Raw genomic sequence first — 26,365 nt, 5'->3', positions numbered from 1 at the left:
ATGCTGTCGCCGGCAAAGCAGTGTGAACGCGTTCTCAAATCGCTCATCCACCAGGTACCAGAGTTTAGTTACTATTGACAACTCGACCGATGCCCCCACCACCACGGGGAAACTATGAACTGATAACCCGAAAACATTACTAATTATCCCGTCACGACGAGAATTCCGATCAAAATTTAAGAGTGAGACTCTGTACAAGTTGAAGGCCCTTGGGATTCAGTCGCAATTCCAATTTAGCTGGCTAGGAATATATCTTCGGCTGCAGGAATATCCTTCTTCGCTCTTCGTCACCTAGTTACAACAATGGCCGCAACAAATCTCCCCGCATTCCTTCAGGAATCCATCAAGTCCACCAAGGTTGATTATCGAAAATTGGGTCGTAGCGGCTTGAAAGTTTCCGTCCCAATCCTTGGAGCTATGAGTTTCGGTTCGACCTCATGGGCTCCATGGGTGATCGAGGAAGACAAGGTATCATGCCCTACGGTCAAGTCTGCAAGGATTGTTTAGATCTTGCTCACACCAACTGTCAAACCATAGGCCCTTCCTCTCTTGAAAGCTGCGTACGACAAGGGTTTAAATACTGTATTGCTGCCCTTCCATTATAAACCGTGAGATGACATCCAGAGAAGCTAATATAGCCCCCAGTGGGATACGGCCAATGTGTATTCAAATGGCATCTCAGAAGAAATTATCGCCAAAGCCATTGAAAAGTACAGCATTCCCCGCGAAAAACTGGTGATCATGACCAAATGCTGGGCCGTTGTCAGCGAGCACGACAATGTTATGGCATTTGGACAAAACAAGGTGTATGCTCGTAGCAAAGATTATGTCAATCAACTTGGTTTGCTGCTCCGCATCGAAATACTCAGAATGATTATGCTGATAGTTGTGTATAGGGCTCTCGCGCCAGGCAATTTTCTCTGCGGTGAACGCCTCTTTGAAGAGGCTCAAGACGGATTATATCGATCTGCTCCAGATTCATCGATTCGACGATGAAACTCCGATTGAAGAGACCATGGAGGCACTCCACGATTTGGTGAAATCAGGAAAGGTCCGATACATTGGGGCAAGCTCGATGTGCACATATCAATTTGCGATGATGCAATTCTGTGCGGAGAAGCGCGGGTGGACCAAATTCATTTCCATGCAAAACAAGTACAATCTCCTATACCGAGAAGAAGAGCGGGAAATGAACAGATTCTGCAGGGAAACAGGTGTAGGACTCATTCCGGTGCGGCATCCATTCTTCAACACTGAACTGCTGAGGAGTAGAAACTTATGTGTGATCATAGTGGTCTCCGCTGGAACGAGGTTTCCTTGCCCGCCCGCCTTCCGTCGAACCTGTCACGCCTCGAGCTGAGTTGTACCTAAAGACCAACAATCTTACCGAGGAGGACCTTGAAATTATCCGCAGAGTGGAAGAGATCTCCAAGAAGAAAGGGAGGAAAATGAGCGAGATCGCTATAGCTTGGATTAAGAGTAGGGTTACCAGTCCTATCATCGGATTCAGCTCTATTGAACGGATTGATGAGGCTTTAACAGCAAGAGAAGTGAGTTTGACAGAGGAGGAAGAGAAATATTTGGAAGAGCCGTACAGGCCCAAAAAGGTAGTCGGTCATTCTTAGATGACAGAAGGGAAGAAGACCGTCTTTTTGGTTGCTTGGATTTCAAAGCGTCTGCTTATTTTCGGCTAGCGTCGTACAAAGACAATTACGCAGAGAACTATCCAGCGAGCATCCCATAAGTTCTTCAAGGCTTGCGCTGTAATCCCTTGATAGTGAGGCGACTTCGGAGAAGGCGATTCCGAGTGCCGAAAGGCAGGCTATTGATCACGTAACTGTCCATCCACAACAACAGTTATTGTTTATCAGAATAGTCTGGCTTATCGTCATATTGCAGGGGCTCATTGTTTTGGTTCCTGAACAGAAGCCAACTCCTGTCTTGCGATGCCTCTTCGTTGGAAGAAAAGAGTGAAGGGCACAAGACGCGCAGCCAGCGGGTTGGCTTGTTGGCTCCGTCCTCACGCTACTCCGGATTTGGCCTAGTGCTGTGGATTCTCAGCGTAGGTGAAAATGCGGGGTACATTAGCTAAGCCGGCAGATCCCATGATGTTGATGGGCCGAAGTGGAGCCGATGATGTCGCGGTACTCTAGAAGTACCTCCAGAACACTGCTCCAGAGCTGGCTCAGCGGTGGTTGATGTTCGTCTGTATGGCCGCGCAGGCGAAGGACTTATGAGGCCATTGTGCCAACCCGCACTTCCGTTTGGCAAGACCGGCCCATGCCCAGTGGACGGTTTGAGAGCAAGCCACCCCGGGCGGACACCATGGTTAAACGGGCAGTTCCCAGGGTTGGTCACGAGACCGCCAGCCACGCTTGGAGCTGCCGCGCCGGATGGTGGCGGCCAGTAGATATACCTCATGGATACCTCCTGTGTGTCTTGGATAATGGCGTGAGTCCATGGTCACTCGGATGTCACGTATGGTATCCTTTCCCCTTTCGGCTGGGCCAAAACCCCGCTTTCGACGGCTGGGATTCCTCCGTCCTCTCTCCTCTCTTCCCATCACTTGACTCCCATTTCCCCCGTCGTCGCACTCTCTCTCTCTCTCTCTCGCACAGCACACACATACACTACACTCTTCACCACCCATCTAATCCCTCTCCCGATTCAATCCGTCTTCCAAGACAGCCCATCTATGCAGCTTCTCTTAAGCTCCAAGGTAGGCTACCTCCCAAGCTTGATACCTACGTCCTCTCCCAACCGCCACCCACCTCGTCTTATCTTTCGTTTCAAACCATTGATCCTTTAAAACCTTTAACTGACAGATTGCTCAATCTCAGCATATTCTCGACTCATAAACATGTCCGAACCACTCACCAAGGTCGACTCTGCCGTTGCAGGTCTCTCAACCTCCCCATCAGAGGGCAAAAAGGCCTCAAAACGTGTCACACAGGACAATGGTGTCATGAACATTAACGACCTAGGTATGCTTACTTCCTGATGCTTTTTCCTGTTGAGGGGTTTGTGCTCCCAGCTGCCTGCTAACATCGTAACCTTTCTCACAGAGAAGGAAGGAATTGAACTACAAATTGCACCAGAGACACAGAAGTTAAACTGGTAAGAGACAGCTATATTTTATTACCTCATCAACTTCAAGGTTGTTTTGTCTGTTCAATGGCTGATAGCATGCGATAGGAAACTCAACACGTCACCTGCAAGCCTGGATGAGAAAGACACTCTCAAGAAGCTCCTCACAACGCCTCCTGTTAAGAAAATTGACCTTCACTTCCCTCTCGGACTCCAAGTCACTGCCCGAAATCTAAAAGGTGTTACAATCAAAGATGCCTTGGACGCGATATACAAGCAATTTAAGAAGAAGGTATGTCTTATGCACCCATCTTTTGTATAAGTCTCAGGTGGCCTGTATATGCTTAATACGGACCGATTGCTGACAACCTTTGCGTACAGGCAGATGATGAGCTTGACAACCCCATCCTCGCTGGTTTCGAGTGGGATAAGGAAGAATCCTGGACAAGATTGATCGTACATCAGAAGAAGGAAGGCGCTCCAGTAAGCAAAAAGGCAAAGAAGAAGGGCGAAGCCTAGTGATAGCATGCTCCGTTTTAGCGAATCGCACTTGGCAGATAGACCCCACTCAGTGTAAGTATGGTTAGAATCTTTTGGTTCTGCATCGCCGGCACAGAACGTTATGATAGGTATGGGCGTGGAAGGTTGCAATGGCATGTACACGATGTATCTGTATCTACTATGGACTCATATCCATTCAGCTCAAGGAATACTGATGGATCAGATGCTCATCTACCACCGTGCTGTGTCCATTTGTAATAGATATATAAAGTAGACTCTTAAGGATTGTCGGCCACCAACAAGAACCAGTCGTCCGTCCTGCTTGCACCCGTGAAAAAGGGCATTGAATCATGTCAATTAAACTGTTATGGTATCTCGTACATTTAATTACAGACGCATGGTGAAAAGCTATTTATCACCAAAAAATGAAGAGAAAGGGATATGCAATTAACTAGCATCACACCTGACTTGGGGAGCGCGAACTAAGTTTTAAGTGGGCTGCCGCTAAGCTAGGATGTCCGACCGTGCACGTCTGATTCACGAGCGCCTTCGAACGAGGGAGAGACAAAATATAGAGAGAATGGTAGCTAGCCACGAGATTCTCACTCTCATTCTCATCTCCCGCTTCCAAGCAACACCTCAACGATCTCATCTAAGATCTCGTACGCTAGGTGCAGATTTAATCTTCGATTGTTCGTCGTGGCAAATATTCTCCTCGCAGCCGCCTGGGCATTAGCTCTACCCACAACACTCCCTGCCAAATCCGGAATGAGTGTTGCTAACACCACACTGGCGTCGGTACGGCTTTTCATCTTCTCCGCAAGGGTGCGTGGCTTGTTTTCACGGAGCTTTCCACCAGGCCACATTGTGTCCTTGATCAGGGAGATGTAGCGGAGCAACGCAGTATCTTGCACTAGGGATTTGGCGTTTTCGCGAATCTTCCGCTCGATGGTGCCACCAAGGAGCTGGTGCAGGACCACGACTACGGCGCGGCCTCGTAGCCAATTATTTCCTTTGTTGAGTTCGAAGATTTCGAGGAAAATGTCACAAATTGGTTTGACGAAGGGCTCTAGCTCGCGATCTTCGAACGCACTGAGTTCAGCTTCGGCTTCGGCCGCCGTAAGGCTATCTTCGGGGGTGATGAGCCCCGGTTGCGGGGTGAGGCTACGCTGGGTCGTTGCGGCGGATATGAGGTTTTGTCCGGCGGCAGATAGTTGGTCAAAGACGGGTATGCTACCAAGAATATCGTCCACAGAATCGGTAACGGAGTTGTAGATACGGGTCACAAGGTCGCGGCCCTCGCCTTCCCGTGGAGTGCCGGAAGAATGAGTGGCAGGGAGGATTGCACGCTGGGATAAGAACGCACGAAGTTCTCTACTTCGACAGACGTCCGGGAGGAGTAGAAGCTGTTGCAGATAGGCTTCAAGACCTAAACGGCGTTTATGTAAGAAGTCTTTTTGAAGTTTCATTACCACCCTTCTGCGTGGAAACTCAAGAGGTCGGACAGCCGCGTATCGTGTTCGAAGTTGGTGATGGAGTTCGTGAAATTCGCTATATCGACGGGGAACAGCCCAGGAAGCAGCTGGCATTTGTTCGCCAGCTTTGCGAGTTACCTCGATGAGATCTAAGACCGCGTCAATACGTATTTAAAATGAAATTAACGAAGTAGATATGCTTACAGAGAGCGTATTCACGGCCATCTTCCTCTTTGCCAACTATAATAGACTTGATCTGGACCGTAGAGCGGCCGTAAAGGCTGTTGTCACTCTCCTGTAAGATATACTGTTGTCTTTGCATCTCCTTTCGACGTATCTCTCGTTGTAAACTGGACCTGGACTTTCCCAATATTCGCAACTCTGCGGTATTGTTCGTCAACTCAGCTTTTCGAGTCAAAGCGCCGACGATTGCTTCTTGTGACATGAGTTTTTCTATATCCGCACTTAGAGCAGAAATAGCTTCCGTCAAACCAAGGTCACCCGGAGCAGCTTCATGTATCTCATCTTCAGGTGATTGAGTTTCGTCCACGACCTCATCTGCATACTCGTCTTCAATGAATTTTTTTTGGTCTGGAAATAGATCGTCATCTGTGAAAACACCAATTCGGGAAGAAGTATTAACAAGACCCAATGAAGCTATACTGGGTTTCGGCTTCTCTGGAAGGTTCCCATGTGGGCGAGTCGAGTCAAAAGAACTTCTCGCGGAATCTACATCTCTGACAGGGTACGGCAACGAAAATGGTGATCCAATGCCGCTTTTTGACTCCTCCGGTTTGATTTCATGAGGCTCATTGCTCATTATGTCGTTCAATGCAGCTTCCATATTCGCTATTATGCGACTATCTTGCATCTCTCCATCTCCATTGTGAGATCCCTGGCCAAGGCTGTATGTCGACGACTCCATTGGGTCAGGCTCTATTTCATCACTAAATAAAGGTGCGCGAGGCGAGTCCAACAAGGATCGCCTCTCTGTCGGCAAGGCATCAGTTAAAAGGGACAATTTAGGTGCTTCACTGGCGGGAAAGGGTTTTCGCATGTCGCGGGATTGACAGCTGGACTGAGAACCAGTTCTTTGTAATGCGGCAGGAAACATATCGGATGCTGGCGACCGGTTCAGCACTTTTCTCTCTAACGGAGCAGAGGAAACTGTAGCTGCCTCATCAGAGGCTAAGTATTTGTAATACAGATCCGATTTCTGGAATCCCGGATAGTATTTGTTTTGCATTTCTTCCAACACCATTGACTGCGTAGTTAGTATTGCTGTTCTAGCCCTACGGTATTGTTCGGGGGTGGCCCGTTTGCCGGCGCTAATAAACTCCTTGACGGCTTTTCGTGACTCTTCGGGGACACGAAGTTCGGGCTTTGATAAATGGTTTTCGCTGATCAGTATCATGTCATTTCGGTCTGTTGCCGTCCAAGTGACGGATCTTGTCGGGGTATCATCTCCAAAATCATCCTCTAAGGGATTCCTAAATCCATCAACAACGATCCAGAACTGTACCAAGGACATAAGACGGTGCCGATCCATGTATTCCATAAAGTACGACAGACCCGAGGCATTATGCATAATATCCACCAAAGAAACTTCGTGCGGTTTAGATATGTAGCTGTAACGTAGGTCGGCGTTGGCCTGGGGGCTAGAGTGGCCGCCAAGCGCTGAGAGTTTTGCAACTTTCTGATCAAGCACTCTTTTCCCTGTCTCAAGGCGTCTTAAATAAACTTGGTCCTGACCGTCGATCATGTTTTCACGTTTCAATTGACTCGCTATGTGACTCCTAAATTTTCTAGCGTCGGACAAATTGTTACATCGTCGTATAGCTCTCACGAAACGTTCGAAGTCCCTTTCTGAATCGTTGGGGGCAAGCTTAGGAAATTGCTGCGACCGCTTTGACCTCGGAATCGCAGAGGCATGCTGATCCAGAGCGGCGCGAAGCTTTCGAACAGTCTTTCGGTCCTGAATGGTTGCTTGGCCATAGGCCTCCACAAGCTGGTTCCAGGAATCCGGGTCGGCTAGGAGGTCCATCAAAGGGAAGAGAATGGCGCAAGTTATAATTTCCCTGATCAATATTGATACTGCCCGGCTATCGAGTAAAGTTGACGGTACCAAACCAGGAAGTAGAGAGACAACGATTTTCCGCAGGTGATTTTGCTGAGCATTATTTTTATCGGGAAAGGAGGGTGATGTGGCGGGGTGTAGATTGCCATCTCTGTACCTGGATGCAATAGCGATATCTAGCTCTTCAGACTCCGTGACATTATGCGTAAGATTCTTCCCTCTCACCGCTCTCTCGGCCTTATCGAATTCTTTAAAATGCGCAGTCAAGATGGGTACAATTCGAGACACCAAAATTTCCACGAGATCTTCACTTTCCAGTCTCACCCGCAGATTGTGAATCGCCGTTCTTATTGCACGATCAATCTCGTTCGCAAATTTGAGATTGCTGCTAATATTTCCATACCATGCCCGGACGAAGTCTCTTATGGCGAACTGGAGTAGCTCATCGAGAGCAGCGGAGACGATGAATGACTGTGGGTAGAGCGGCTCCGGCTGATATTTCACATCGACTCGGTAGCTCCCGCAGTGCTCCTCCCAGTTCTGAGGGGAAAGAAAGGCAATGGACGTGCCAGCCAGGCTGACCGGCCTTGCTCGATGGTCGAACCCATCACGAACGGTGAGTACAACCAGGGCTCCAATAGTAAGAGCCGTGAGAGCAGCTCCGAAAGCAAAGGAATATCCGAGAAATCGAAGGACAGGTAGCCATTCAACGAGCAGACCCCAAGCAAGGAGGCCACCAAAGCTAGCGATGAGTATATCGCGGCGACCTAAGGCCATTCTTTCAGACGCGATATTCGGGTCGACCCCATGACTGCTAGCTCAAAAGCGGCATAGATTAGAAAACTGCTCGCTTCGCACTCCTTCGCTGCGTCGTCCTTCAATGAGTGAATGCCATCCAATGCAGACCAGCTTGATGGGCACTGCCCGCGACGATAAGGATCACGTGGCAGAGCTGTTCCGGGTTACAAATTTCCGGGTAATGCTCTCCAGATCTTACGTCATATGGTCTTGGCGCTGCGGGAGAAAAAAGTAAACAATCCCAACAACCAATTCACACAAGGTAACTTGTCCCGTTCAACTCCCCTCAATCGCACCAACGACATTGAAAACATGCCATCCTTGACGGATTTTGTCGATTTCAACCAGCCCAGCTTCAAAGGTATGGCGATACCCTTGCTCCACTCGCAGTGTCGCCTGTTTCCTGTCTATTCAAAAGCGAAGGTACTCTCGAGTACTTGAGACGAAAGTGGGTGCTGACAGTCATGATGCGAACAGTTGCTGCGGCTGCCATTGCTTTTAATCCAATTTTCTGGAAGTAAGCCACTGGCTATATTTATTGATTCCTTCACATTGATCAGGCTAACAAATTCGATAGTGTGGTTGCTCGACAAGGTACGCTGCTAACGAAGCTGATCTCGTTGCACCCTGCCACTGCAAGTACTTATTTGTCCAAACGCAACCACAGAATACCGAAACCACTTCTTAACTCGCATCTTTGGTAGTCCCTATTATGGCTGCTATTTCCTTGCTGTAGTCATTTTCTCCCTAGGGATATTCCGTGATAATCTCTACAATGAAGCCCTCAAGGATCAACCATATTTTGCGCCTGTCCACCAACCTTACGTTGCCTACGGCCTTTTTGCCGTGGGAAATACCCTGGTAGTTTCCAGCATGTGGGCGTTGGGCCTTACCGGGACCTATCTAGGTGACTACTTCGGGATTTTGATGGACGCGCCGGTCACTGGGTTTCCGTTCAACGTTTCAGGCGCACCGATGTATTGGGGCAGCACCATGAGCTTTTTAGCTGTCGCGCTCTACTATGGGAAGGTGGCAGGACTCGTGTTAACCGCGGAAGTGTTTATTGTGTATTGGTTGGCCCTGAAATGGGAGGAGTATGTCGTTCACTCGAAGGTTTACGATCGCTATGTTTACTCAATCGTTAAACTAACACATCGCTCTCGCATAGCCCTTTCACAGCCGAAATTTACGCGAAGCGCGATCGAGACAGGGCAAAGTCCGGGAAAAACAGCAAGCGGGCTTAGCGGGTCTTACCGCACGTCGAATTATTCGCCTGGAAACGGGGGCAGATCAACTCCCTCGAACTGGTCATTTCCACGAGACTTCAACAGTGATCTCGGCTATCATATGGCCAGTGATGGCAAAGGCAAATAGGTTATCTGGCAGAGCAAGAAGCTGGAACAACCGAGCCATTGAGCTATGCATTCGAGCCAAACTCTCCTGCATCCTCAACGATCGACCGAAATAGAACTCCCAACACCACGGTGGAAAACGTCGGCAGGAAGACACTATTATTACTGCCACAACAAACAAGTAGATTTGTCGCAATTTTATAGCGCCAGTTGCTTCACAGTAGCAAAGAGTGCGATAAAAATTATGCTAATTTATAACCTCCACTATTTTGTACAAAGGTACCCTTTTAACTTTTGACCCTTCGAGGGCTAGAGGCAAAATTAGAGCTGCGCTGTCCAATCAAATCTCACTTTTTACAATTAGAGAGGATGCTGATCGAACTGTTGGTCACATTGCTCCGTTGTCAAGAATCAGGGGAAATACCAACATGAATAAATACTACTGCGAGCTTCTATGGCACAGATCTTTTTGGAGGAATTTGACCCGGCGCTCGCATCATCAACAAATAGCATCGATATAATAAAACCGCAAGCAGCCCATTGCCTCAGAAATACGCCTGATAATGCAAAATCCGGTGGTAGGCGAAACGCGCCCCAGAGAAATCCGGCAACAAGATTCAAGCCATGGAAAGGGATTGAAACACCCGTCGCTATGAGTAGAAGGGAATTGAGTATGTAGTCATCTCCCTTACCCCCTCCGTCGTCCTCTCTTGCCTGTTGCACGGCCCTCCTCCACCTCCGCCTCCTCTTCATCGGCACCCTTTTTTAAGTCCTCCCCCTCCGGCAACCCCCACTTCTCTTTGTCATACCAATCCTCCCCATCGCTCATTTCGCCGACATGGCCCTCTGCCTTACACCATTCAAACACGTCTTCCTTCAGTCGGTATGCTTTACGCAGCATCTCTAAAATGTCCGCGAACAAGCGGACTGTCTCACTCTGTTTCTGAATATAGGCCCAGAGTAAATGACGTGCTTCTTCCGCTTCGAATGGTGCAAGGCCGCAGTTGCGGTCTATTTTTATAGATGGGAATTCGTATAGTGGGTGAGGTACTGCATCGTCGTCTTCAACATCGGTAGCATCTGTTGCTTCCCCGAAAGACTTTGGTGATGTGGCTCGACTTGCATCTGACGGCTGGGGCAGTTGATTTGCCTGTGCACGCGTAGTCATTCGGCGCGGAGGTTCGGGTAACTCGTCGCCATCAATGGCGCTCTCGTCAAGCTCGTTATCAGCCTCCATTCCAGTTTTCGAGGTGTCCTGTTGCACAGATTCTTCCTTTTCTTTTACGTTGTCCTCGCTTGTTGAATTGAATCCTGCACCATCGGGATCTGTGCTACTTTGCTTTTCTAGCATCAATTCGGCGTGGCTTTCCCTTTGTTCTGGTCCCGACCCCTTCTGTTGTTCCGCTACGTTCTTACCAGCATTGTCTGTCTGCAGGGAGACATCCTCCATTTGAGCATCCGTGATTTTGTCCTCGTCAACCGGGGCATCCACCATTTCGGTATCTAGGCCAGATGGTGCATTCGGAGCGGAAACGTTTTCAACGGACGCACGGGAATTTAGCTCGACAAGCTCTGGAGGATTCTGCTCTAGAGTAGTGGGTCGGGCTTCGGAGGAACGGCGAATGGAAGATGTGGTGTATTCGAGGACATTGGTGACGAGCGGCTGGAGATCTGGTGGTAGGAGGAACGCGGGTTCAAAAACTGCTCTATCTTGGGGTTTCTCTACGGCTCCGCAAGGAATCCAAGGAGCATCCCCCAGTAATTGTCGGTGAACCTTTTTCGCCTGCCAGAGCGCATATCGCTCCTGTCTCAGCCTTTTATCTATGAGATTAACCATGTGTAATATGGCCTTGTTCTTGTAGGGTTCTGCCATCGATGGATGGTCCGGAAGTTCTGAAGGGTGTCTTATTGGAGCAAGGAGGGCTATAACGATTGATTCACTCGGGTTAGCTCTTTGAATATTTGGGTAACATTTACTCAGGCGCTAGACACCGGGTTGGGGCTAGACTCACTCTCAAGAGCTATGCCAGAATATGGATTCTCCTCTGCGGCTTCTGCGTCGGCTGTCGCATCCGAATCATCATCATCAAGCTCATCACCTTCAAAGTCATATCGCGGAGGGTTGTATTGCAAGATATGTCGCGTGTATCCTGCGTGGTCAACTTTCTGTGCAAACATAAAAGCATGTCAGACGTGGTCAAGACATCCAAAAGCAGTTCACTCAAAGTGCAAGTGTCTCCAACAATTAGCATACCATTCGGTAATAATCCTGGCCGTTCATGATTCCAAGTGAGCCTTCATGGACGTATTTAGAATTCAGTCTGGTTTTATTGCCGCGATTTGTTGGCTGAGTGATTGCCTCGTCGTATGCATCCTGGCCTTTATGGAACGAGGGTCAGCATCTTCCCAAAACTGCACTTGTTTTCGATGGGGCAAAGAATGAGCCAACCTAATCTCTCTCGAGCGAGGGCTCTCTTTAAACCAACAATCGTCTCCTCGATCATAGCTAGTTGGGAAGCCATTCTTTCGTTCGAGCAAAGGCCAAAGGTCAATCTGGAAACGCACAGAATCCGTGTGCTTTCCACAAATATTTAGTGACAGCGAACGCGGTAGAGATAAATTCTTATCTTGAAATGACGTTTCAGAGTTTGTTGCGAAGGTAGGGATGCTCCGTGAACAAGTGAGAGGAACCGCTGGAAGAATTCGAAGGAGTCGGAACTTGGGCTGAGAGCTGGCTAAGACGAGGACGAGGTATATGTTGCACAAGTCATACCCAACGGATCAGGGGGTCAAGGAGAGAGAGGAACAGGAAGTATTGAGCTTTCGCTGTGGCTGCTTCAACCATCCTGCTTCAGTGACTTCACGACGACCGTGGAAGCAACCTTCTTGACCGCTTTCGATGGCAGAAACATCGGTCCGGATTAAAGTTAATTTACTGCCGGGCACGCTGCGCAAGGTTACTATCCACAATAGGGCTAGCGCCGGGATGCACGAGAAGATGTTCTAATTTTAGCCCCTAATGCCGTCTCTCTGATCAAAGGAAAAGGTACGGAGTATACGGAGTACAGATGTTTTTCGGATCAGTGTTATTTGTTGTTATTATTTAATAAACTTGATTCTCCCTATCAAGGCGCGATTCCCAATTGTAAAGAGCATCGACCTCGGAAGATTAGTTACAGCCCGCAGTTAAATTGTTTTTCCAGCACAGGGATGAAACCAGTTCCTAAGGCGAGTAAGCTGGAAACCATGGGATTTTCCTGGATTGAAGTTTTTGCAGGTATCAATCCGGTGTCCTTCATATGACGCCATTCGAATGGAAAAGAGGAGGGGGGAGAAATCCTTCCTTGCGAAGGTGACGTCTGGTTTCAACGGCCGCTCGAGCGACGGAGCACAGCACATGGCTTTAGTATTAAAGCCTCCAACTGGCAGAAACCAACGTCTTAATGTTTCCATCTGCCACTGCCATCCAGTGCCTCTATATCGGGAAACAAAAGCCATTGACTGTCGCAACCAACGCTAGAAATTTCCACGAGCTTGAGATGACCAAACCATGCCCTACGCCCCTGCTTGAGGACCCAAAAGGAATTTATGGCGGCCGGATCCAAAAACTGGGACCCGTAGTGAACCAAAGCCAATCCTGACACAGGACTCGCATGATTTTAGAATTCGGCATTCCTATCATCGATCATCCAGCAGGCCATTCCATCTAGACAACCAAAGCCCTTCAAGGAAGCACATGTCATGAGTCTAGCGAGCAAACGCAGGCTCCCACATTGAGCTTGGTTTCTAGAGCGACTATATGGCTTTCCCAGAGTATGCCCGATGCAGAGTATCCGGAAGGCCTAAACGCGCGATGGAAGCGTACGCATCGATCCAAAACCCATTGGCGTCCTTTCTCGTTGATTGTTTGCTGCAGTCGTTTTGAACAAGAGGTGTAAACGATGCGCCACCTCGGGGATACTGTATCTAGATCACATCGACAGGCGAAGGCGAGAGCAAGTACCAGGTCCGTTCCCACAAGTCCTCAAACTGTTTAGCCCGCAGCTCCCCCCTCGCCATATCCGCAAGGCCTCACACGAAACATAGGCAACGTTGCATTGGCAAATGATCTCGCCTTCCAACGGGATATTATACTTTCAAAGAAGTCGCCAGGAACCCGGTTGCGTAGCAACTTGTCATGCTTCCGCCGAGCCACAACCCATGAAAAGCCGAGCCATTGCTGATGCGCAGTCTCTCCATCGGGACGCTGCAAAACGCACGTCGATGGGAGACCGTTGGAGCGAGTCCCCCGAAGCCAAAGGAGTATCGAGGTGACATCCCTATCCCGATCCTTCGTTAGGGCGTGCCGCTTCCTCGACCCAGTGGCAAGGAGTGATGAAAGGCCCACAACACACATATGGTAAGTGGTGAAAAGGTGTCGCAACACACCCCTGGCGAGGATGCCACTGTTGCCAATAGCAAGATTCGCTTCGTATGCCGCTGGCGGCTAAGGAGGAGGAGGAGTACCGCTTGTGAAGGAAGCTCTCCAAAAAGAGCTTTCAGAGGCCGATTGCGCGGGCCCAACGCAACTCCCCTACGAAGTCTTCACTTTAGGAAAACATGCTCTATCAAATTTATCATGGGGAGGCCTGCAGGCTGGTATTTATGCTTCGAGAGACCGTTCAGCCTGGGCGTAGTTGAATAGCCCGCAAATCACTGCCGGTTCCGTAATTTGATCCTTTGAAGCAATGTAGACGGTGTCGGCGGACTCAACAAAGGATCCTGTATCATGGACGCATGAAAGCCCTCAATGCTCGGGAACCTGGGCGTAAATACCAAGAAGAATGAAAGAAACACAATACCAATTTTCCGCTTGGAATCCGAACCGGGTATTTGTAGTACCACAAAAATGCGTAACGTCGAGAGAGAGCACTGTAGAAGAATTATTGGCTGCTGCGTACGCCGTAGATGATACTAATGCAGCAAAAAATTGATGCCCCGAAGCCCTCAAAACCAAGGCTCACTTCCGAATCTGTTGATGCAAAAGTGTGCATTACACAATAAAACCATACCCCTTGAATAATTCCCCAGCCAGGCCTTCTGCTCCATCGCAATAAGCTACCAGGTGAGCAAATTGTTATCCAGTTTCTTCGTCAATTCTTGAAAAGCTCTTTCTAGCTCCACTTCAAGCACACAGCGAACTTTCAACGAACTCATTGACGGCCACACCCCCCGTTCTCCCTTCAAGACCCAGTGTTTAAGGGTATCCCTAGTTGGTTTATTAAAGACCTTTGTCAAATCCTGAACCGAAATCTGTGGTAAAAGCACAATGCATGAACCTGGAATGTTCTCTTCAATAAGGATTGAACGGAGCAAATTAGGCAAGCAATAAAAGCTATCTAGTTGTCTCAGGCGGCAGCGGATCTCCACCTTTGAAAGCGTATATAGAAGGTGGAATATCTTCCACCTTCTAGCCAGAACTTTGGCGCCAGGACGATGAGTGGCCTCACCAAAAATAGGAATAATGAAGGGTCGCGCTTGTGAAATAATGAAATGATTGACATTCAGAAGCTCCGGTAGGCGGCGCAGAGGCGATTCCTTAGAACGACAACGGAACGTATGCCACGAATGAAGATTGAGATTATCAACTGGCTTCCATGGCACGATTTTCCCTGTCTCGCTTTTACACCAGATTGTGACTTCTTCCTCGGCAGCAAAGGACACATTGGAAGCCAAACAAGCGGACCAGATGAGCTAACAGTCCTATTAGTCCAAGGATATTTGAAGAAGTACGGGGATCAGGAGTCCACCTACCACATGGGGCGTCGTGATGTAATTTAGAAGATTTGGAGCACCTCCTATTGTCGACATTGCAAGAGTTATATTCAGAACACGCTTAGTCCTGCTGTAGGCTTCTTCAAAAGTAATATCTCTTAAAGCAGCTCGCACATGATTTTGCAATGTGATGTGATCCCGAAAGTAGTGCTCATTTAAGCAGCGTATAATTCTGCGGAGGAGACTCTGGAACCAACCATATCCGTCTTCGTGAGAAAATATACGGAACCAGTCGAGGCTATGATATGCTCTCGGTTCTTCGAAAGCCATTATGTCAAGATACTCTCCCTCAAAGAACCGCTCTAGTTCATTGTCCGTTCTAATGCATAATAGAGCTGCGACGAAAGCTCCTGTGGCCGTCCCAGTTATCACGCGAGGGAGTAATCCTTCACGATATAGAGCCCTCGCAACACCGATGTGACAGGCGCCAAAGATAGAGCCTCCTTGAAACAGCAAAGTTGACCTACCCAAGCCTTGCCTTGCACCACGTATAAAATCAAGCTTGGCTTGAGTATTGAAGCCAGTGTGATGTGGTGGGCTTGTCTGTAGCTGCATCACATAACGCAGGGATATCACTTGTTGGGCTGCGTAGCTTTCAATCAAGTCCTTTGTCCCCGCAAAAGCTTTATTGTATAGTTCTGGCACCGCGATATTGACCATGTTCCGAATTAATCCTGTCCGGATGGTATTGCATACTACTCGAGGATCATCTATATCCTTTGCCCTGCGTAGCTTATCCAGTCGTTCTGTGATGTTCCGATAATTATACAAGGTACTTTCCGGCTCCCGGCGCCTAAAGCAAAGTTGCGACACTGGTAAGCTTATGGAAGTGCATTGGATTCAATATCCAAGGGATATGACACTGTCTCGGAGAGGAAGCCGTTCGACCACGTACCATGCACTCAATCCAAAAATATCATCCAAAGCAACCGCAACGTCTCGCCACTCTTCAAATGTCCTCGCTTGCTCAAGCTTGCGGAAAAGCATGAATTTTCGAGGATAGCTCCAGATCAGGAATGTCAATTGCAGAAATTTCTGGGAAAATAGGGTCACAACTAATGTAACCAACCCAACTGGGTGAAGGTAAGGGTAAAGAACGTAAGGGAGTGAGCGTATAAAACGCGACAAGAGCATCACTGTTAAATTAATCAAGGACAACATTATGAGGAAAATTAGCTCGAAAAAATCTAGAAATGTTTCGCGGCGAGCCATGGTGATTGCTCTGACATCTGTAGAAATTAGCTATCTAGGCGATCGAGACAGGGTGTGCATCGTTTTCGTGTCTCCTTCTTTCCCTTCTTTACCTGTGAAAGACTGATGTATAGGTCCTGACTTACTGCGGAGGACGAACTTTGCAGCCATCCTATTTGTGATAGTCTGTAGGTAGGTGTCGGCTCCTAGTCATAGCTGAATTTGCAAGAGATCAATTTGAACGACCCTGGAACTACGAAGCATAAGTCGAGGCCTGAGTCAGTACGGCGAATGGAGTTGTAGGAATATCAGGTTAAGGATAGCAGAGACCGGTATGTTTGGAGCTTCCCAAGTTATATATGAAGTCATAACTCAGTCAGAAGGTTTAAATAGCCACCTACTCTACTTTGTATACTCCATAACAACTCTGTTGGTTGAAACAAAGTTCCCCTCGACAAAGGTGTAAGTGAATTGTAACTATATGAAAACCCATCAGATGTGCACATGCAAAATATAGATTTGGGGCTTATAAGCGAAACTAGACATCTACTAACTTGATAGTCATAAAATGTTTGTTGAGAATTGTTATGAAACTATCAGCTCAACCCCAGCGATAATCATAACAGATGCGCCGTCATCAGCCCAGCCATAGGAAACAAAGCACTGCAATCGTTTTCGAAACAAGGGAGGGCGAAATAAAGTAGGAAGACGGGTCCCGTCGAAGATACACGTAAGTTTTCATTTTCTCAGCGTATGCATATAGAACATTAAGAAAAGAGGATTCCATTGTTCCCGTTGGTTGGGCACCTTGCTATGAGAATATTCTAGCTTTTTTTCCCATCACCAATTCAAGGTCATCCCGGATTCCTTCTGACGAAAAATGGCGCCAAACCGTTGCTCCCTTATTCCTCAATGATGTTGCCCTTCTCCGAGACGTATATACCGTCCAAGAACTGTGTAGATTGTTAGTACCATGCTTGCGTAACCCCAAATGACAATAGGGATATTGATTTTGGTATGTGGCTAAAGAAATGGCGATTCTCACTTTTCGGATATCCTTGTTTCTCACACGACAGACTTGGTTGATATCTGCACAGGTCTGTGAGACACCCTCAATGGAGTTTCCGGACAATTGAATCTCATCCTTAACATTCTGGGAAATGACAACTTCAACACCAGGTTGGCAGACAACGCGACGGACAATTTGCTCGCCAAGGAAGTTTCTGTAGGCAATAGATGTTAGCGCAACCATTTCATCACAGCAATCGCCGCACAACCCAAGATCCCCCGACGCAAAATCCAGGCTGCCCCATGCCAAAATTTTTCACATAACATTGCTTCCTTCCCTCCTTGTGAAACCTCTTAATCATTTCACTTTCCATATCCTTCAATTCAAACCATGTCGAGGCGACCAAAAAGGACAGCGCAACAATGTCACTGGGGATATCCATACCGGATCTCAACGGTAATCAATCCAGTCTCCTTGTTGGTATCAAGGTTGACGTTGATGGGAAAGTGAGCATAGACATAACGCATCTTGTATTTGAAGCCGCGGGTAACACCAATGATCAAGTTGTTAATGATCGTTCTGACGGTGCGGAGGGTGGCGACGGCTTTGCGTTCTCCGTGGTGGATTTCGATCGACAGAACGTTCTTCTTTGGACGAGAGAAAGAGACCGCAAGGTGCGACAGATCCTTAACCAGCTTGCCTGCAGTGAGAGATATATGTAAGTGTACATGCCATCGTTACCGGCGAGAACGTGTCGGGACGGGAGGATTCATGGGTTTCTCGAAATGTCGGAGAGTGCTCGAATATTTGATCGAATCATACCTCGTGGTCCTTCAACAGTCACAACCCGCGAGCGGATGTGAACGCTCACTAAAATATATCAAAACCTGTTAGCATTTGACTCTATAACAACAGCCAAAGCTTTCCTCCCAGGCGCATTCCTCCCCGGCTTCTTTGCAACAGAGAATGTGGTCCAAATATTCCAGCAAGACATCCGATTCCCGAATCCACCACCACTACCAGCGCCGAATCCATGCCGTCACGAATCAAGGAGTGAAAGCTCACCATTTTCGGGGATTGTCAAAGTCTCCTCGGAATGTATGTAGCGCATCTTGACGGCGTCTGTCTAATTATCTCCGACGGGAGTTGGAGGAGAAATATTAGAAGGACAGAGGAGAAAATGTGGTCGTGTCGTTGGCCGTCGTCGTCGTCGACAAGTCGAAATTCCCAAAACCCACACACGGAAGCAATTCAATAGGGCTTCACAAGTGTGTGCGTCGCTTAGGGCACGTTTGCGGTTTAGCGCGATGCAAACCACAAGGCTGCCGTGACGCGCCAAAAATGCAATTCGACTATTCCTAAAGCGGTAAAGAGCTTGCTTCGGGGCTGCGGAGACAAGTTCTTCCGTGCAAGACTGTTCTCGCCCCCAACCACTTTGCAAGGGCCTTGCTATCATGTAAGTGCGCACGGGAGTAGCATGGAGGGAATGCTACGCAGTAAAGAGATGGCTACGGAGTACATACATCTTCGATGGATCATTCTTTTTACGAGGAATACGAAATCCTAAAGAGGGAAAAAAGGACACAGAAGGAAAATAATAAAAGGTCCCAAATTTTTTGCCGAAAGGCTTTCAGTGAAGAAAACGCCAGGCATCCGGGCGGGGCGACCAGGGAATTATATATTTGCCCTTTCCAACAATCAAATGCCGTCCACAGCAGTATGACCCCAGATAAATATTAATCGTGGTCAAATTACGCATCCTGTATTCAAACCATCGAGCACTTGCCACGGATTCCAAAGGTATTCGGGCCACCCTGAATCCCCAAATGGATGGCGCGTTCAGAATAAAACAATTATCCTTATATCCAGCAGGTATCACATATGCCCAGTTATCTCTTGCGTAGTAGTTCCAAGTCATCGATCTCTCCAGGGACAACTTTACTGGTCGTAAATCTTAGACCGGCTTATCATCAATCCGTTTTGCCTCCACCAATCTTCTTCCAACCATCTGCTTTATTTTCGGGGCTAGTTCCCTCGAGATATCAAGTGCTTCAATATCGTCCCCACCACCGATACTCTTGCCGTTGATGAGGACATTTGGAACAGTCCTGCGCCCAGTATTGCTCGACAGCAAGGCCTGTAGCTCCTGCCCGAGCGGGTGCTCGTCTAATTCGACAACGAAGGGCGCAGGGACAATGCTATACTTTTCGAGGAGAATATATTTTGCTTTGCGGCTGTAGGGACAGTAGGACTTTGAGAATATAATGACTGAGTAACGAAAACAGACTGTCAGCGTGATCGTGCACGATCTACGTTGGACTTGAGAGGAACCTACTTGGCGATCTCTTCAGTATGGAATTGAATTCCGCCTCAATTTCCACTTCTTTCGAATCGCTTTCCTGCTTTGGCACATCTTTTCCTTTCTCGTCCGACGGGGGCACCTTCACCCGCCCCGCAACAGATCCGCCACCCTGCTCCCCTTCAGAGTCGCCTTTCGGCGCCACCGGGCTTTCATATCGCTGTCTGTCAACGGCGATAGCCTGTTTATCCTCCGGCTTTAGTTTTCCCGGCTTCAATTTTTGGAACATCACTCCATCGTCCTCCTGCTGCCCGACTTTCCGAGCATGTTTGGCATCGAGTGCCTCGACAGTTTTTTGGTAAATCCTCTGATTTTGTATTCGACGTTGATCGGCCTAGCAATATATGGCCCGTGATCGTTAGTTATTTGAATAAATGCAGATCCCTCTCGGGAACCACACGCGAGGAGCCGGGGAGAATATTTACCGTCAGGTACAGAATTAATAAAACGATCAAGAAAACTGAGATCAGCAACAGCTTTATTCGACGATAGGGCGACATTTTGCCCGTTGCCCACTTATGGGCAGGTCATCAGCTTGCCTTCTGTTTCCAAACGCGTTGCTGGGCCTAGATATCCAAAGAACTTCGGGTGCGCAGGTTCTCCCGCGGAATATAAAGGCAGCCTGCTCGCGAAGTTCAAATATGATTGATATGGCTTATTGGATCGTTAGAGGAAGAATGGAAAATGATTGGGTCTGGCTTCTTCAACCGCGATTAATATTTGCTTGCCGATCGGTGACACCAGAGGTGTTCTCGGCCCGTTTGTCCAGGACGACCTGGAATACTCCGCAGCCTTGCCCCTTAAAACGAACGAACCTTGCTCTTAAGGTTTAACAGGTCATCTAAATCTCGAAGCTTGATTCACTCAGTCATAATAATTGGCAAATTATTGAAAGTACTCCGTACGGAGGACTTTTTTAATATTTTTGGCAGAGAAGCCAGATTATTGGCACTGGGTCGTGGCTGAATTCGCTAGTCGGCGGGGAACTTTGGAACAACTGGGGCCGGCTTCGCTCTGAGGTCTCATTTGCGACACTGTCGACGGAGCATGTCTCTAAAATAAGATATATATAGCCCTGCATGTGAAGCTTCATAGATTTTATATAAGACGCTGGAACTTTCTGGTCCGTAGGGAGTGCTTCGAACCTCTACCGAAATCCAGGATTTTGGTATCTTGCGCCCTCAATCTCCGGCGACCTGATCGTTGGAATTCCGGTGACGGTTGTACGGAGTCAGTCAAAATCGTAGCCATTAGGTATCTCCCATGGTAGTTGACCGCCAAAACCCACAGGCCAGCACGGTGGCCTCACGGCTGTATTGATTTCAATGCTCCGTAGGCCAGCGCGCCCTCATGCAGACCTTCGTTCGTACTGCCCTATCTTCATATTTCTCATCGCGTACTACCCCCATTAAGCATTCCCAACGGAATAATCCGTACCGCCCGCAGCGTCACAATTTCCTACCGTCCAGGCTAGCACTCACTAACAACCTCACGCTAAACCATCGTTAGTGACATAGTTAGAACATTCCCTGTTAGCTCCCGGGTGGAAACGCCGGGAATCAAACTTCCTCTAAAGTACCATGCCACGTTGATGCGATGGCTACGGAGTAGTTTCATTTAATTGTTATAAACATGGCATTGGGCGCGCATTTTTTGAAAAACCAACAAGGCTAAGGAAGCGATTGAGATCAACTTACTGCCTCTATTGAAGTTGGTTATAGCTATGAAAGCTCGTTATAAGTACGCCAGAAACACAGGCGACAACCCCAGCTATAGGCCATCTTTCAACACTGACGAGGTTAGCAGTACATGTTGATCTAGCGAAGGGTCAAGAGGCAGAAATTAATAGGAACAGGCAGTTGAATTTATGTAAATAGGGAACTATCTAGCCATCGAGGAGTGAAAGGAAGATCCATGCATACATGAAAAAGCCATCTGACGGATGGGCTAGGAGGTATCTCAAAAAAAAATAAAACGAGGCACAGTTGGATGCTCTGCACAAAAGCAAGAAATCAATCTCGCATAGCACAAAAGGCCGCAAAAAGAAGTAGGGGTAGAATGAAGGGAAGAATTGTACATCAAGAAACTGGATATCAATCAAATCACAAATACACAGCTTTGGCCATGGTGGCTCCTAAGCCCAAGATTACAAATTAGTGGTAAAGGGGTCATAAATATGGAATGAGTGCGGTGCAATTGGGTGGGCATGTAGCCATACACATGGGGCTTTTGCAAAACATGATTCAACTTGGGAATTCCGTCCGATTCTTCTCCCACAAGGCCGTCGCAATCTATGTTAGTACAGTAAAGCAAGAAGGTTATTGGGACAATACCAGTGGAGAATGAAATAAATGTGGGTATAAAATATCTGAGGATCTAACGTGCGGTCACCGTGGCTCTTCTATCTCGTCGTCCTTGAACAACAGTCGTCCAGTCTTCCCATTCTTTTGCCATTTCCATGAGCACATTCCCCATAACTGTGGCGGAAGCCATAAGGCCATGGCCTTCACCTTCGAGGACACGGACCTCGCACCGTCTCATAGTTTTTCCAAGCCATCTGACATTATCGACGGGCACTCGAGTGTCTTTAGAGCCGTGGTGTATGACAACAGAACGTGTGATATCATTATACCTAAATCCAATAGTTTGTCGGCGCTCGAGGCAGATCAGTAGGTCAACGGCTGGATTCGCATTGGTCGTGGCTAGTTCCCAGATAGCATGGGTTAAGCGGTTATCGTAATCGCTTTGTCGTTCACGATCTTCTCTTGCAGCGGCAGCAGCAAGGATGGCAGATTCAGCGTTTGGACCAGAAGGATCAGAAGTTGCGCGTGACACAATATCTTGCGACTGGCGGTGAACTGAGGTTCGAGGCACAGTTGTTGAACCGTTTCCGGCGTCCGTTCCGGCAGTGGTTGCGGCCTGCACGGGCGCGGGGAGTTCTTTATCTTTTGCGAGTGCATTAAGTCGTTTATTTTTGCGGGATGTCTTTGGCAGACTGCTTGTGACACTCGCACTGGTCGTAGTCATGAAACGAGAATTCGCGACTTTCAAAATTGGCGTTGGTAAAGCCCGGAGAATGCGTTGGGAGTAAGGAAGTGCGTTAGCCGGGAGAGGGTCCTTATGAGACCCCATTCCGGACATCTGTGAAGGTGGAATCCATGGTGCGAGCAAATGAAGTCGTCCTCGGATGTGCTGAGGCATGCGCAAGGCGGTTGCAAGGGCATATATTGCACCAGCAGAATGCGCTAGGATCGAAAACTTTGTAATCTTTAAGTGATTACAAATGGTTGCCAAGTCATCTATTTGCTTGTTAGTTTATGATGCTTTCTAGTATAGCCCGGTAGAAAAGAATACGCGAACTATCTAATTGAGCTCGAAAAGCGCTCTGGAAAGCTAAATGAATTAAGGAACATACCGGGCCAGCTAAGAGGTCCTGAGCCATCGGCACAAGGTTCACTTTCACCAACTCCAGGGCGGTCAGGTGTAATCAGCCGCAGCTTGAGGGTTCTTGCGAGTTCATCATAAAATGCAGTAAGGTATCTTGTGAGACCCATTCCCACACAGCAAAACACTACATGCCCCCCAGGGTCGCCCACTTCAGAGAATGCTATTGTCCGGCCCGTTTGCGGGTGTCGCACTTTTTGGGTTAACCTTGCAGCCATCATGTAAGCTCGTACAGCATCGTCCACTGAATCCGCGCTCGATGGTCGTTCGTCTGCACCTGTCGGTGTTTGCGGAACTGGTGAAGGCACGCCGGAAGAAACCCTCCGGTGACTTCTGGTATCGGAATTTGCACCATTAGAACGTCGCTTTCCAGCTTTATGCAAGGGCTCATGCCTTTCTTGTTTCCCCATCATTGGCTGCATATTTGTCGTTTTAGACGCAAGCGGGCCACTGTTTCTCTTTTTAACTGATGTGGTTCGGCGGGTTTGAACGGTGGGTGAAGGTGCGCTTTCTTCAAGGTCGAAACTCAGCTCGAGTCGGGTGAATCGGGTCTGTTCCAGAGAAGCGGAATCTCGTTGTTTAAACGTGCCAGATGGAGTGACATGCTTCACAGATGATTGTGGACTTATTTTAGGGGTGGAAGGGTATTGTCCTGCTGGCTTATCGTTGGCATGTGAGCTATCTTTGTGATTTTGCTGCTGATTGTTGGTCTCCGTAAACCCCTTCGGCGTTCGGTCATTCTCCCCATTCACTTCTGCAATGTCGCGGTCAATGGTGAAATCTCTGCTAGAGTATATACTGTGACGGGTGGATCGTCTTTTTTTCGAAGCTCCGCCATTTTTATAGCGTAGAGATGACTCTCGCGCAGGAATAAATCTGCCACTTCCAATGCCTCCAGGGCTTAAAGTAACAAAGTCAGTTGCAGTGTGAGAGGAATTTAGAGAAGGCGCCGAATCCCGCCGTGGAGTAGAATCCTCAGGAGGCTGTAGGTGCTCTGCATCACCGCTTCCCTCCTCCGCCAAATCGGCCATCGAAGGGGTCGAGCGCAGACTTAACCGGCTTCTCGAGCTGCTGAGACGGTTCCCGTCCGCCACACTTAAGCGATCAGCATCCTTGTCCTTGAAGAATTCCCGCGACGACCTTTTTAGGATACTCAACGGAGCTTTCAGGCTCTTTCTACCCCCACTGCTGGACGATGCAATACTTGTCATAGACAGCCGGGGACCGGGTTCCAAACTGACTATCCCAAAGCTAGAGAATTCGTCCTTCCCATTTTGTGAAGACGCGTACGACGCCCGAGATCCAGATCGGATCAGCGATGATTCACGTTTGGTGCTTCGAGAGGAGCGGCGGGATCGCGATCGCGCAGGGGGTTTAGACATGCGGACGACCGGTGATATGGCAGCATCGTCCGGGTGTAAGAAATCGGAAATAGAATCATCGAGTGGTGTTCTGTATGCCCCATAATCCATCCCAAACCCAGGACTGGGGGGCGGCGCTAGATCATCTTGCGGAAATTCTGATTGCAAGCAATTTGGTGAGGAAGGAGCAGTACGGGACCCAATTTTTGGAAGACTGTCGAAATGATTCCGCGCGGGGCTCGAGATGGTGGAAAGGGAGGAGATGAGGGAGGAAATGACCTCTGGAGATGCGGGTTGGATATGTACATGGTCAGTGGACAACGGTTCCGACGCTGCCAGTGAACGGGCTGGCAGGGATTGGCGACGCTGAGAAGAGCCTTGTTGAGTCCGGTGCATTCGACGACGCGGAGGGATAGGTATGGCGGACGATTCATCGAGCTCGTCGTGGCTCGCGGCGTCCATGACTGGGGTCCAGGATGGGAGGCTGGAAGGATGCCTAAACTGCTCGGAATAGCGCGATGAAGTGAAACGCAGGCGGCCCGGCTCGAGCAGCGACCATGATTTCTGCCTCCTTCGATTCGGAAAATTGCTGCCAGCCTTAAATTATTTCATTCAAGATTTGCGCCCATGGTCCCACACGGGGCCTAAGGAGGGTACGCAGTTAGTCCCCGGCTTGCTTTTAGAATTATTGTTTGTTCCACTTGCTGCTGTGAAAGCTCTGTCACTGCAAGATTGTGCTCTCCGAAGAAATAAGGCGCCTTGATTGCAGGGACCTTTCTGATTCCTGTGCTTTGGGAGGGGGGAAATATTGAGTCTTGTGAGCGCAAGGATCAACTGACGGGTGTGGGCACCGTGTCTTGGCCTTGGAGTTAGGGATATTATTTAAACCCCTGAGTGGTGTGGGATCAATTTGCGTCCTTCGCACGTTTTGATCACCCTTAGCTCATTCAATCACATAGGAAATGCATGTGGATGGTGTGGTTGGATGGCCCTCTGTCTGGCTTGTGAAGCTGGACAATCTCGTGGGCGCAAATGAAATCTCAGAATTGGGCCTCTCCATCCCCGTGAAACTAATTGCTTCATTCTCCTATTGGAAGCAGTGTAAATCAAACCATCCTCTGCCATCCTCTGCTGTCCCCTTTCGATGCGGGCCTTCAGACAATTTGATTCAGCTTGATTCAAGTTGCACTCCACAGTGCGTAGCCTGGAAATGTCTCAAAGCCAGTTCATCATCTTTCCACTTCAAGATAATGCACTTTACATTCATGACCAGTTTCTCGAAAGGCATCCATGCGACAAAAGTCAGGGATTCCCAACAGGGGAACACAAAGATGTGTGTGATATTTGAATATGTGCCACCTCCCTTCCACGCTCCGCATCGGCGGCATCGTGCATCTTTTGACTCTTCTGTCAAGTCTATGCGTGCAGCAAATGGAATTGGTCGGGAAATCCATGCTTCGCCATGTTCCCGCTACTAAAGCAAAGCATGAATATGAATGATCGGAGAAGCAAGAAACCCTCCACAAATCCTTTAACCACATATTATCTTATGCTAAGAATCCATGATGGAAACTGATCCATGTCTATATTTTGGAAGGTATAATTTTACTCCACATCGACAGCTACTTTCGATACCCGATACAATAGTTTGCCTGTTGAAGGGGGGGTATAGTTACATAACAGGAAGTGCGTTTGAGGACCAGCTGTAGCAGATGATTCAATCCTGAGACTTTCTGGCCCGTGAACCCATCAAGAGTAATCCGTACTCCGTACGGAGTACTCCATTCTGAGATCTGTGCCGTGGGAATGTCGGGCTGCTGAATTAAATTCAATAAAGAACTGCAAACTTTCAACGGCTGGGCCAATCGGAGGTGCGGTGGTGGCTGTCACGTCCAAA

At 48.4% G+C, this 26,365-nt stretch overlaps 12 protein-coding genes across 12 annotated transcripts; 4 read left to right on the top strand and 8 right to left on the bottom strand.

The window, feature by feature from the left end:
• The first annotated feature begins 31 nt into the window (after positions 1-31).
• On the top strand, positions 32-1,735 carry CIMG_07172 (aldo-keto reductase). The gene is made up of 5 exons (XM_001243275.2): positions 32-468; positions 538-582; positions 646-841; positions 897-1,231; positions 1,293-1,735. Exons 1-5 carry the CDS (start codon positions 304-306, stop codon positions 1,623-1,625), a joined length of 1,074 nt encoding a protein of 357 aa, XP_001243276.2. The 5' UTR covers positions 32-303; the 3' UTR covers positions 1,626-1,735.
• Positions 1,736-2,088: 353 nt separating this feature from the next.
• CIMG_07171 (uncharacterized protein) lies at positions 2,089-2,421 on the bottom strand (the record flags this gene model as incomplete). Its single annotated transcript, XM_001243274.1, has 1 exon — positions 2,089-2,421. One exon carries the CDS (start codon positions 2,419-2,421, stop codon positions 2,089-2,091), a length of 333 nt encoding a protein of 110 aa, XP_001243275.1.
• Positions 2,422-2,582: 161 nt separating this feature from the next.
• Positions 2,583-3,823, top strand: CIMG_07170 (uncharacterized protein). The gene is made up of 5 exons (XM_001243273.2): positions 2,583-2,719; positions 2,841-2,984; positions 3,066-3,117; positions 3,196-3,379; positions 3,469-3,823. The coding sequence occupies exons 2-5, from the start codon at positions 2,861-2,863 to the stop codon at positions 3,604-3,606; spliced, it is 498 nt and encodes a 165-aa protein (XP_001243274.1). The 5' UTR covers positions 2,583-2,719; positions 2,841-2,860; the 3' UTR covers positions 3,607-3,823.
• An 82-nt stretch (positions 3,824-3,905) lies between these two features.
• On the bottom strand, positions 3,906-7,978 carry CIMG_07169 (intermediate filament protein). Its single transcript, XM_001243272.2, has 2 exons — positions 5,268-7,978; positions 3,906-5,212 (listed from the first exon to the last, which is right to left on the bottom strand). The coding sequence occupies exons 1-2, from the start codon at positions 7,915-7,917 to the stop codon at positions 4,203-4,205; spliced, it is 3,660 nt and encodes a 1,219-aa protein (XP_001243273.1). The 5' UTR covers positions 7,918-7,978; the 3' UTR covers positions 3,906-4,202.
• Positions 7,979-8,212: 234 nt separating this feature from the next.
• Positions 8,213-9,549, top strand: CIMG_07168 (methylene-fatty-acyl-phospholipid synthase). The gene is made up of 5 exons (XM_001243271.2): positions 8,213-8,299; positions 8,416-8,455; positions 8,516-8,532; positions 8,606-9,032; positions 9,107-9,549. Exons 1-5 carry the CDS (start codon positions 8,251-8,253, stop codon positions 9,180-9,182), a joined length of 609 nt encoding a protein of 202 aa, XP_001243272.1. The 5' UTR covers positions 8,213-8,250; the 3' UTR covers positions 9,183-9,549.
• Positions 9,550-9,672: 123 nt separating this feature from the next.
• CIMG_07167 (uncharacterized protein) lies at positions 9,673-12,093 on the bottom strand. Its single transcript, XM_001243270.2, has 4 exons — positions 11,740-12,093; positions 11,545-11,669; positions 11,303-11,456; positions 9,673-11,213 (listed from the first exon to the last, which is right to left on the bottom strand). The coding sequence occupies exons 1-4, from the start codon at positions 11,810-11,812 to the stop codon at positions 9,979-9,981; spliced, it is 1,587 nt and encodes a 528-aa protein (XP_001243271.1). The 5' UTR covers positions 11,813-12,093; the 3' UTR covers positions 9,673-9,978.
• A 286-nt stretch (positions 12,094-12,379) lies between these two features.
• CIMG_13117 (uncharacterized protein) lies at positions 12,380-13,343 on the bottom strand. Its single transcript, XM_004445397.1, has one exon. It carries the CDS (start codon positions 12,786-12,788, stop codon positions 12,477-12,479), a length of 312 nt encoding a protein of 103 aa, XP_004445454.1. The 5' UTR covers positions 12,789-13,343; the 3' UTR covers positions 12,380-12,476.
• CIMG_07166 (TAG lipase/lysophosphatidylethanolamine acyltransferase) lies at positions 13,243-16,578 on the bottom strand. The gene is made up of 5 exons (XM_001243269.2): positions 16,442-16,578; positions 16,000-16,333; positions 15,084-15,897; positions 13,375-15,023; positions 13,243-13,289 (listed from the first exon to the last, which is right to left on the bottom strand). Exons 1-4 carry the CDS (start codon positions 16,464-16,466, stop codon positions 14,388-14,390), a joined length of 1,809 nt encoding a protein of 602 aa, XP_001243270.2. The 5' UTR covers positions 16,467-16,578; the 3' UTR covers positions 13,243-13,289; positions 13,375-14,387.
• Positions 16,579-16,792: 214 nt separating this feature from the next.
• CIMG_07165 (60S ribosomal protein L9) lies at positions 16,793-18,526 on the bottom strand. The gene is made up of 5 exons (XM_001243268.2): positions 18,370-18,526; positions 18,127-18,174; positions 17,749-18,004; positions 17,341-17,518; positions 16,793-17,248 (listed from the first exon to the last, which is right to left on the bottom strand). The coding sequence occupies exons 1-5, from the start codon at positions 18,413-18,415 to the stop codon at positions 17,198-17,200; spliced, it is 579 nt and encodes a 192-aa protein (XP_001243269.1). The 5' UTR covers positions 18,416-18,526; the 3' UTR covers positions 16,793-17,197.
• A 298-nt stretch (positions 18,527-18,824) lies between these two features.
• On the bottom strand, positions 18,825-20,770 carry CIMG_07164 (glutaredoxin). The gene is made up of 3 exons (XM_001243267.2): positions 20,089-20,770; positions 19,640-19,997; positions 18,825-19,572 (listed from the first exon to the last, which is right to left on the bottom strand). The coding sequence occupies exons 1-3, from the start codon at positions 20,161-20,163 to the stop codon at positions 19,259-19,261; spliced, it is 747 nt and encodes a 248-aa protein (XP_001243268.1). The 5' UTR covers positions 20,164-20,770; the 3' UTR covers positions 18,825-19,258.
• Positions 20,771-21,505: 735 nt separating this feature from the next.
• Positions 21,506-25,286, bottom strand: CIMG_07163 (hydrolase). Its single transcript, XM_001243266.2, has 3 exons — positions 25,174-25,286; positions 23,079-25,112; positions 21,506-22,962 (listed from the first exon to the last, which is right to left on the bottom strand). Exons 2-3 carry the CDS (start codon positions 24,928-24,930, stop codon positions 22,040-22,042), a joined length of 2,775 nt encoding a protein of 924 aa, XP_001243267.1. The 5' UTR covers positions 24,931-25,112; positions 25,174-25,286; the 3' UTR covers positions 21,506-22,039.
• Positions 25,287-25,430: 144 nt separating this feature from the next.
• Positions 25,431-25,946, top strand: CIMG_07162 (uncharacterized protein; the record flags this gene model as incomplete). The annotated part of the gene is made up of 1 exon (XM_001243265.1): positions 25,431-25,946. The coding sequence occupies one exon, from the start codon at positions 25,431-25,433 to the stop codon at positions 25,944-25,946; it is 516 nt and encodes a 171-aa protein (XP_001243266.1).
• Positions 25,947-26,365: the final 419 nt, after the last annotated feature.

The sequence above is a fragment of the Coccidioides immitis genome, assembly GCF_000149335.2.
Source record: "Coccidioides immitis RS genomic scaffold supercont3.2, whole genome shotgun sequence".
In the NCBI taxonomy this organism is placed as follows: Eukaryota; Fungi; Ascomycota; class Eurotiomycetes; order Onygenales; family Onygenaceae; genus Coccidioides; species Coccidioides immitis.
This window is presented reverse-complemented; position numbering and strand designations above follow the sequence as displayed.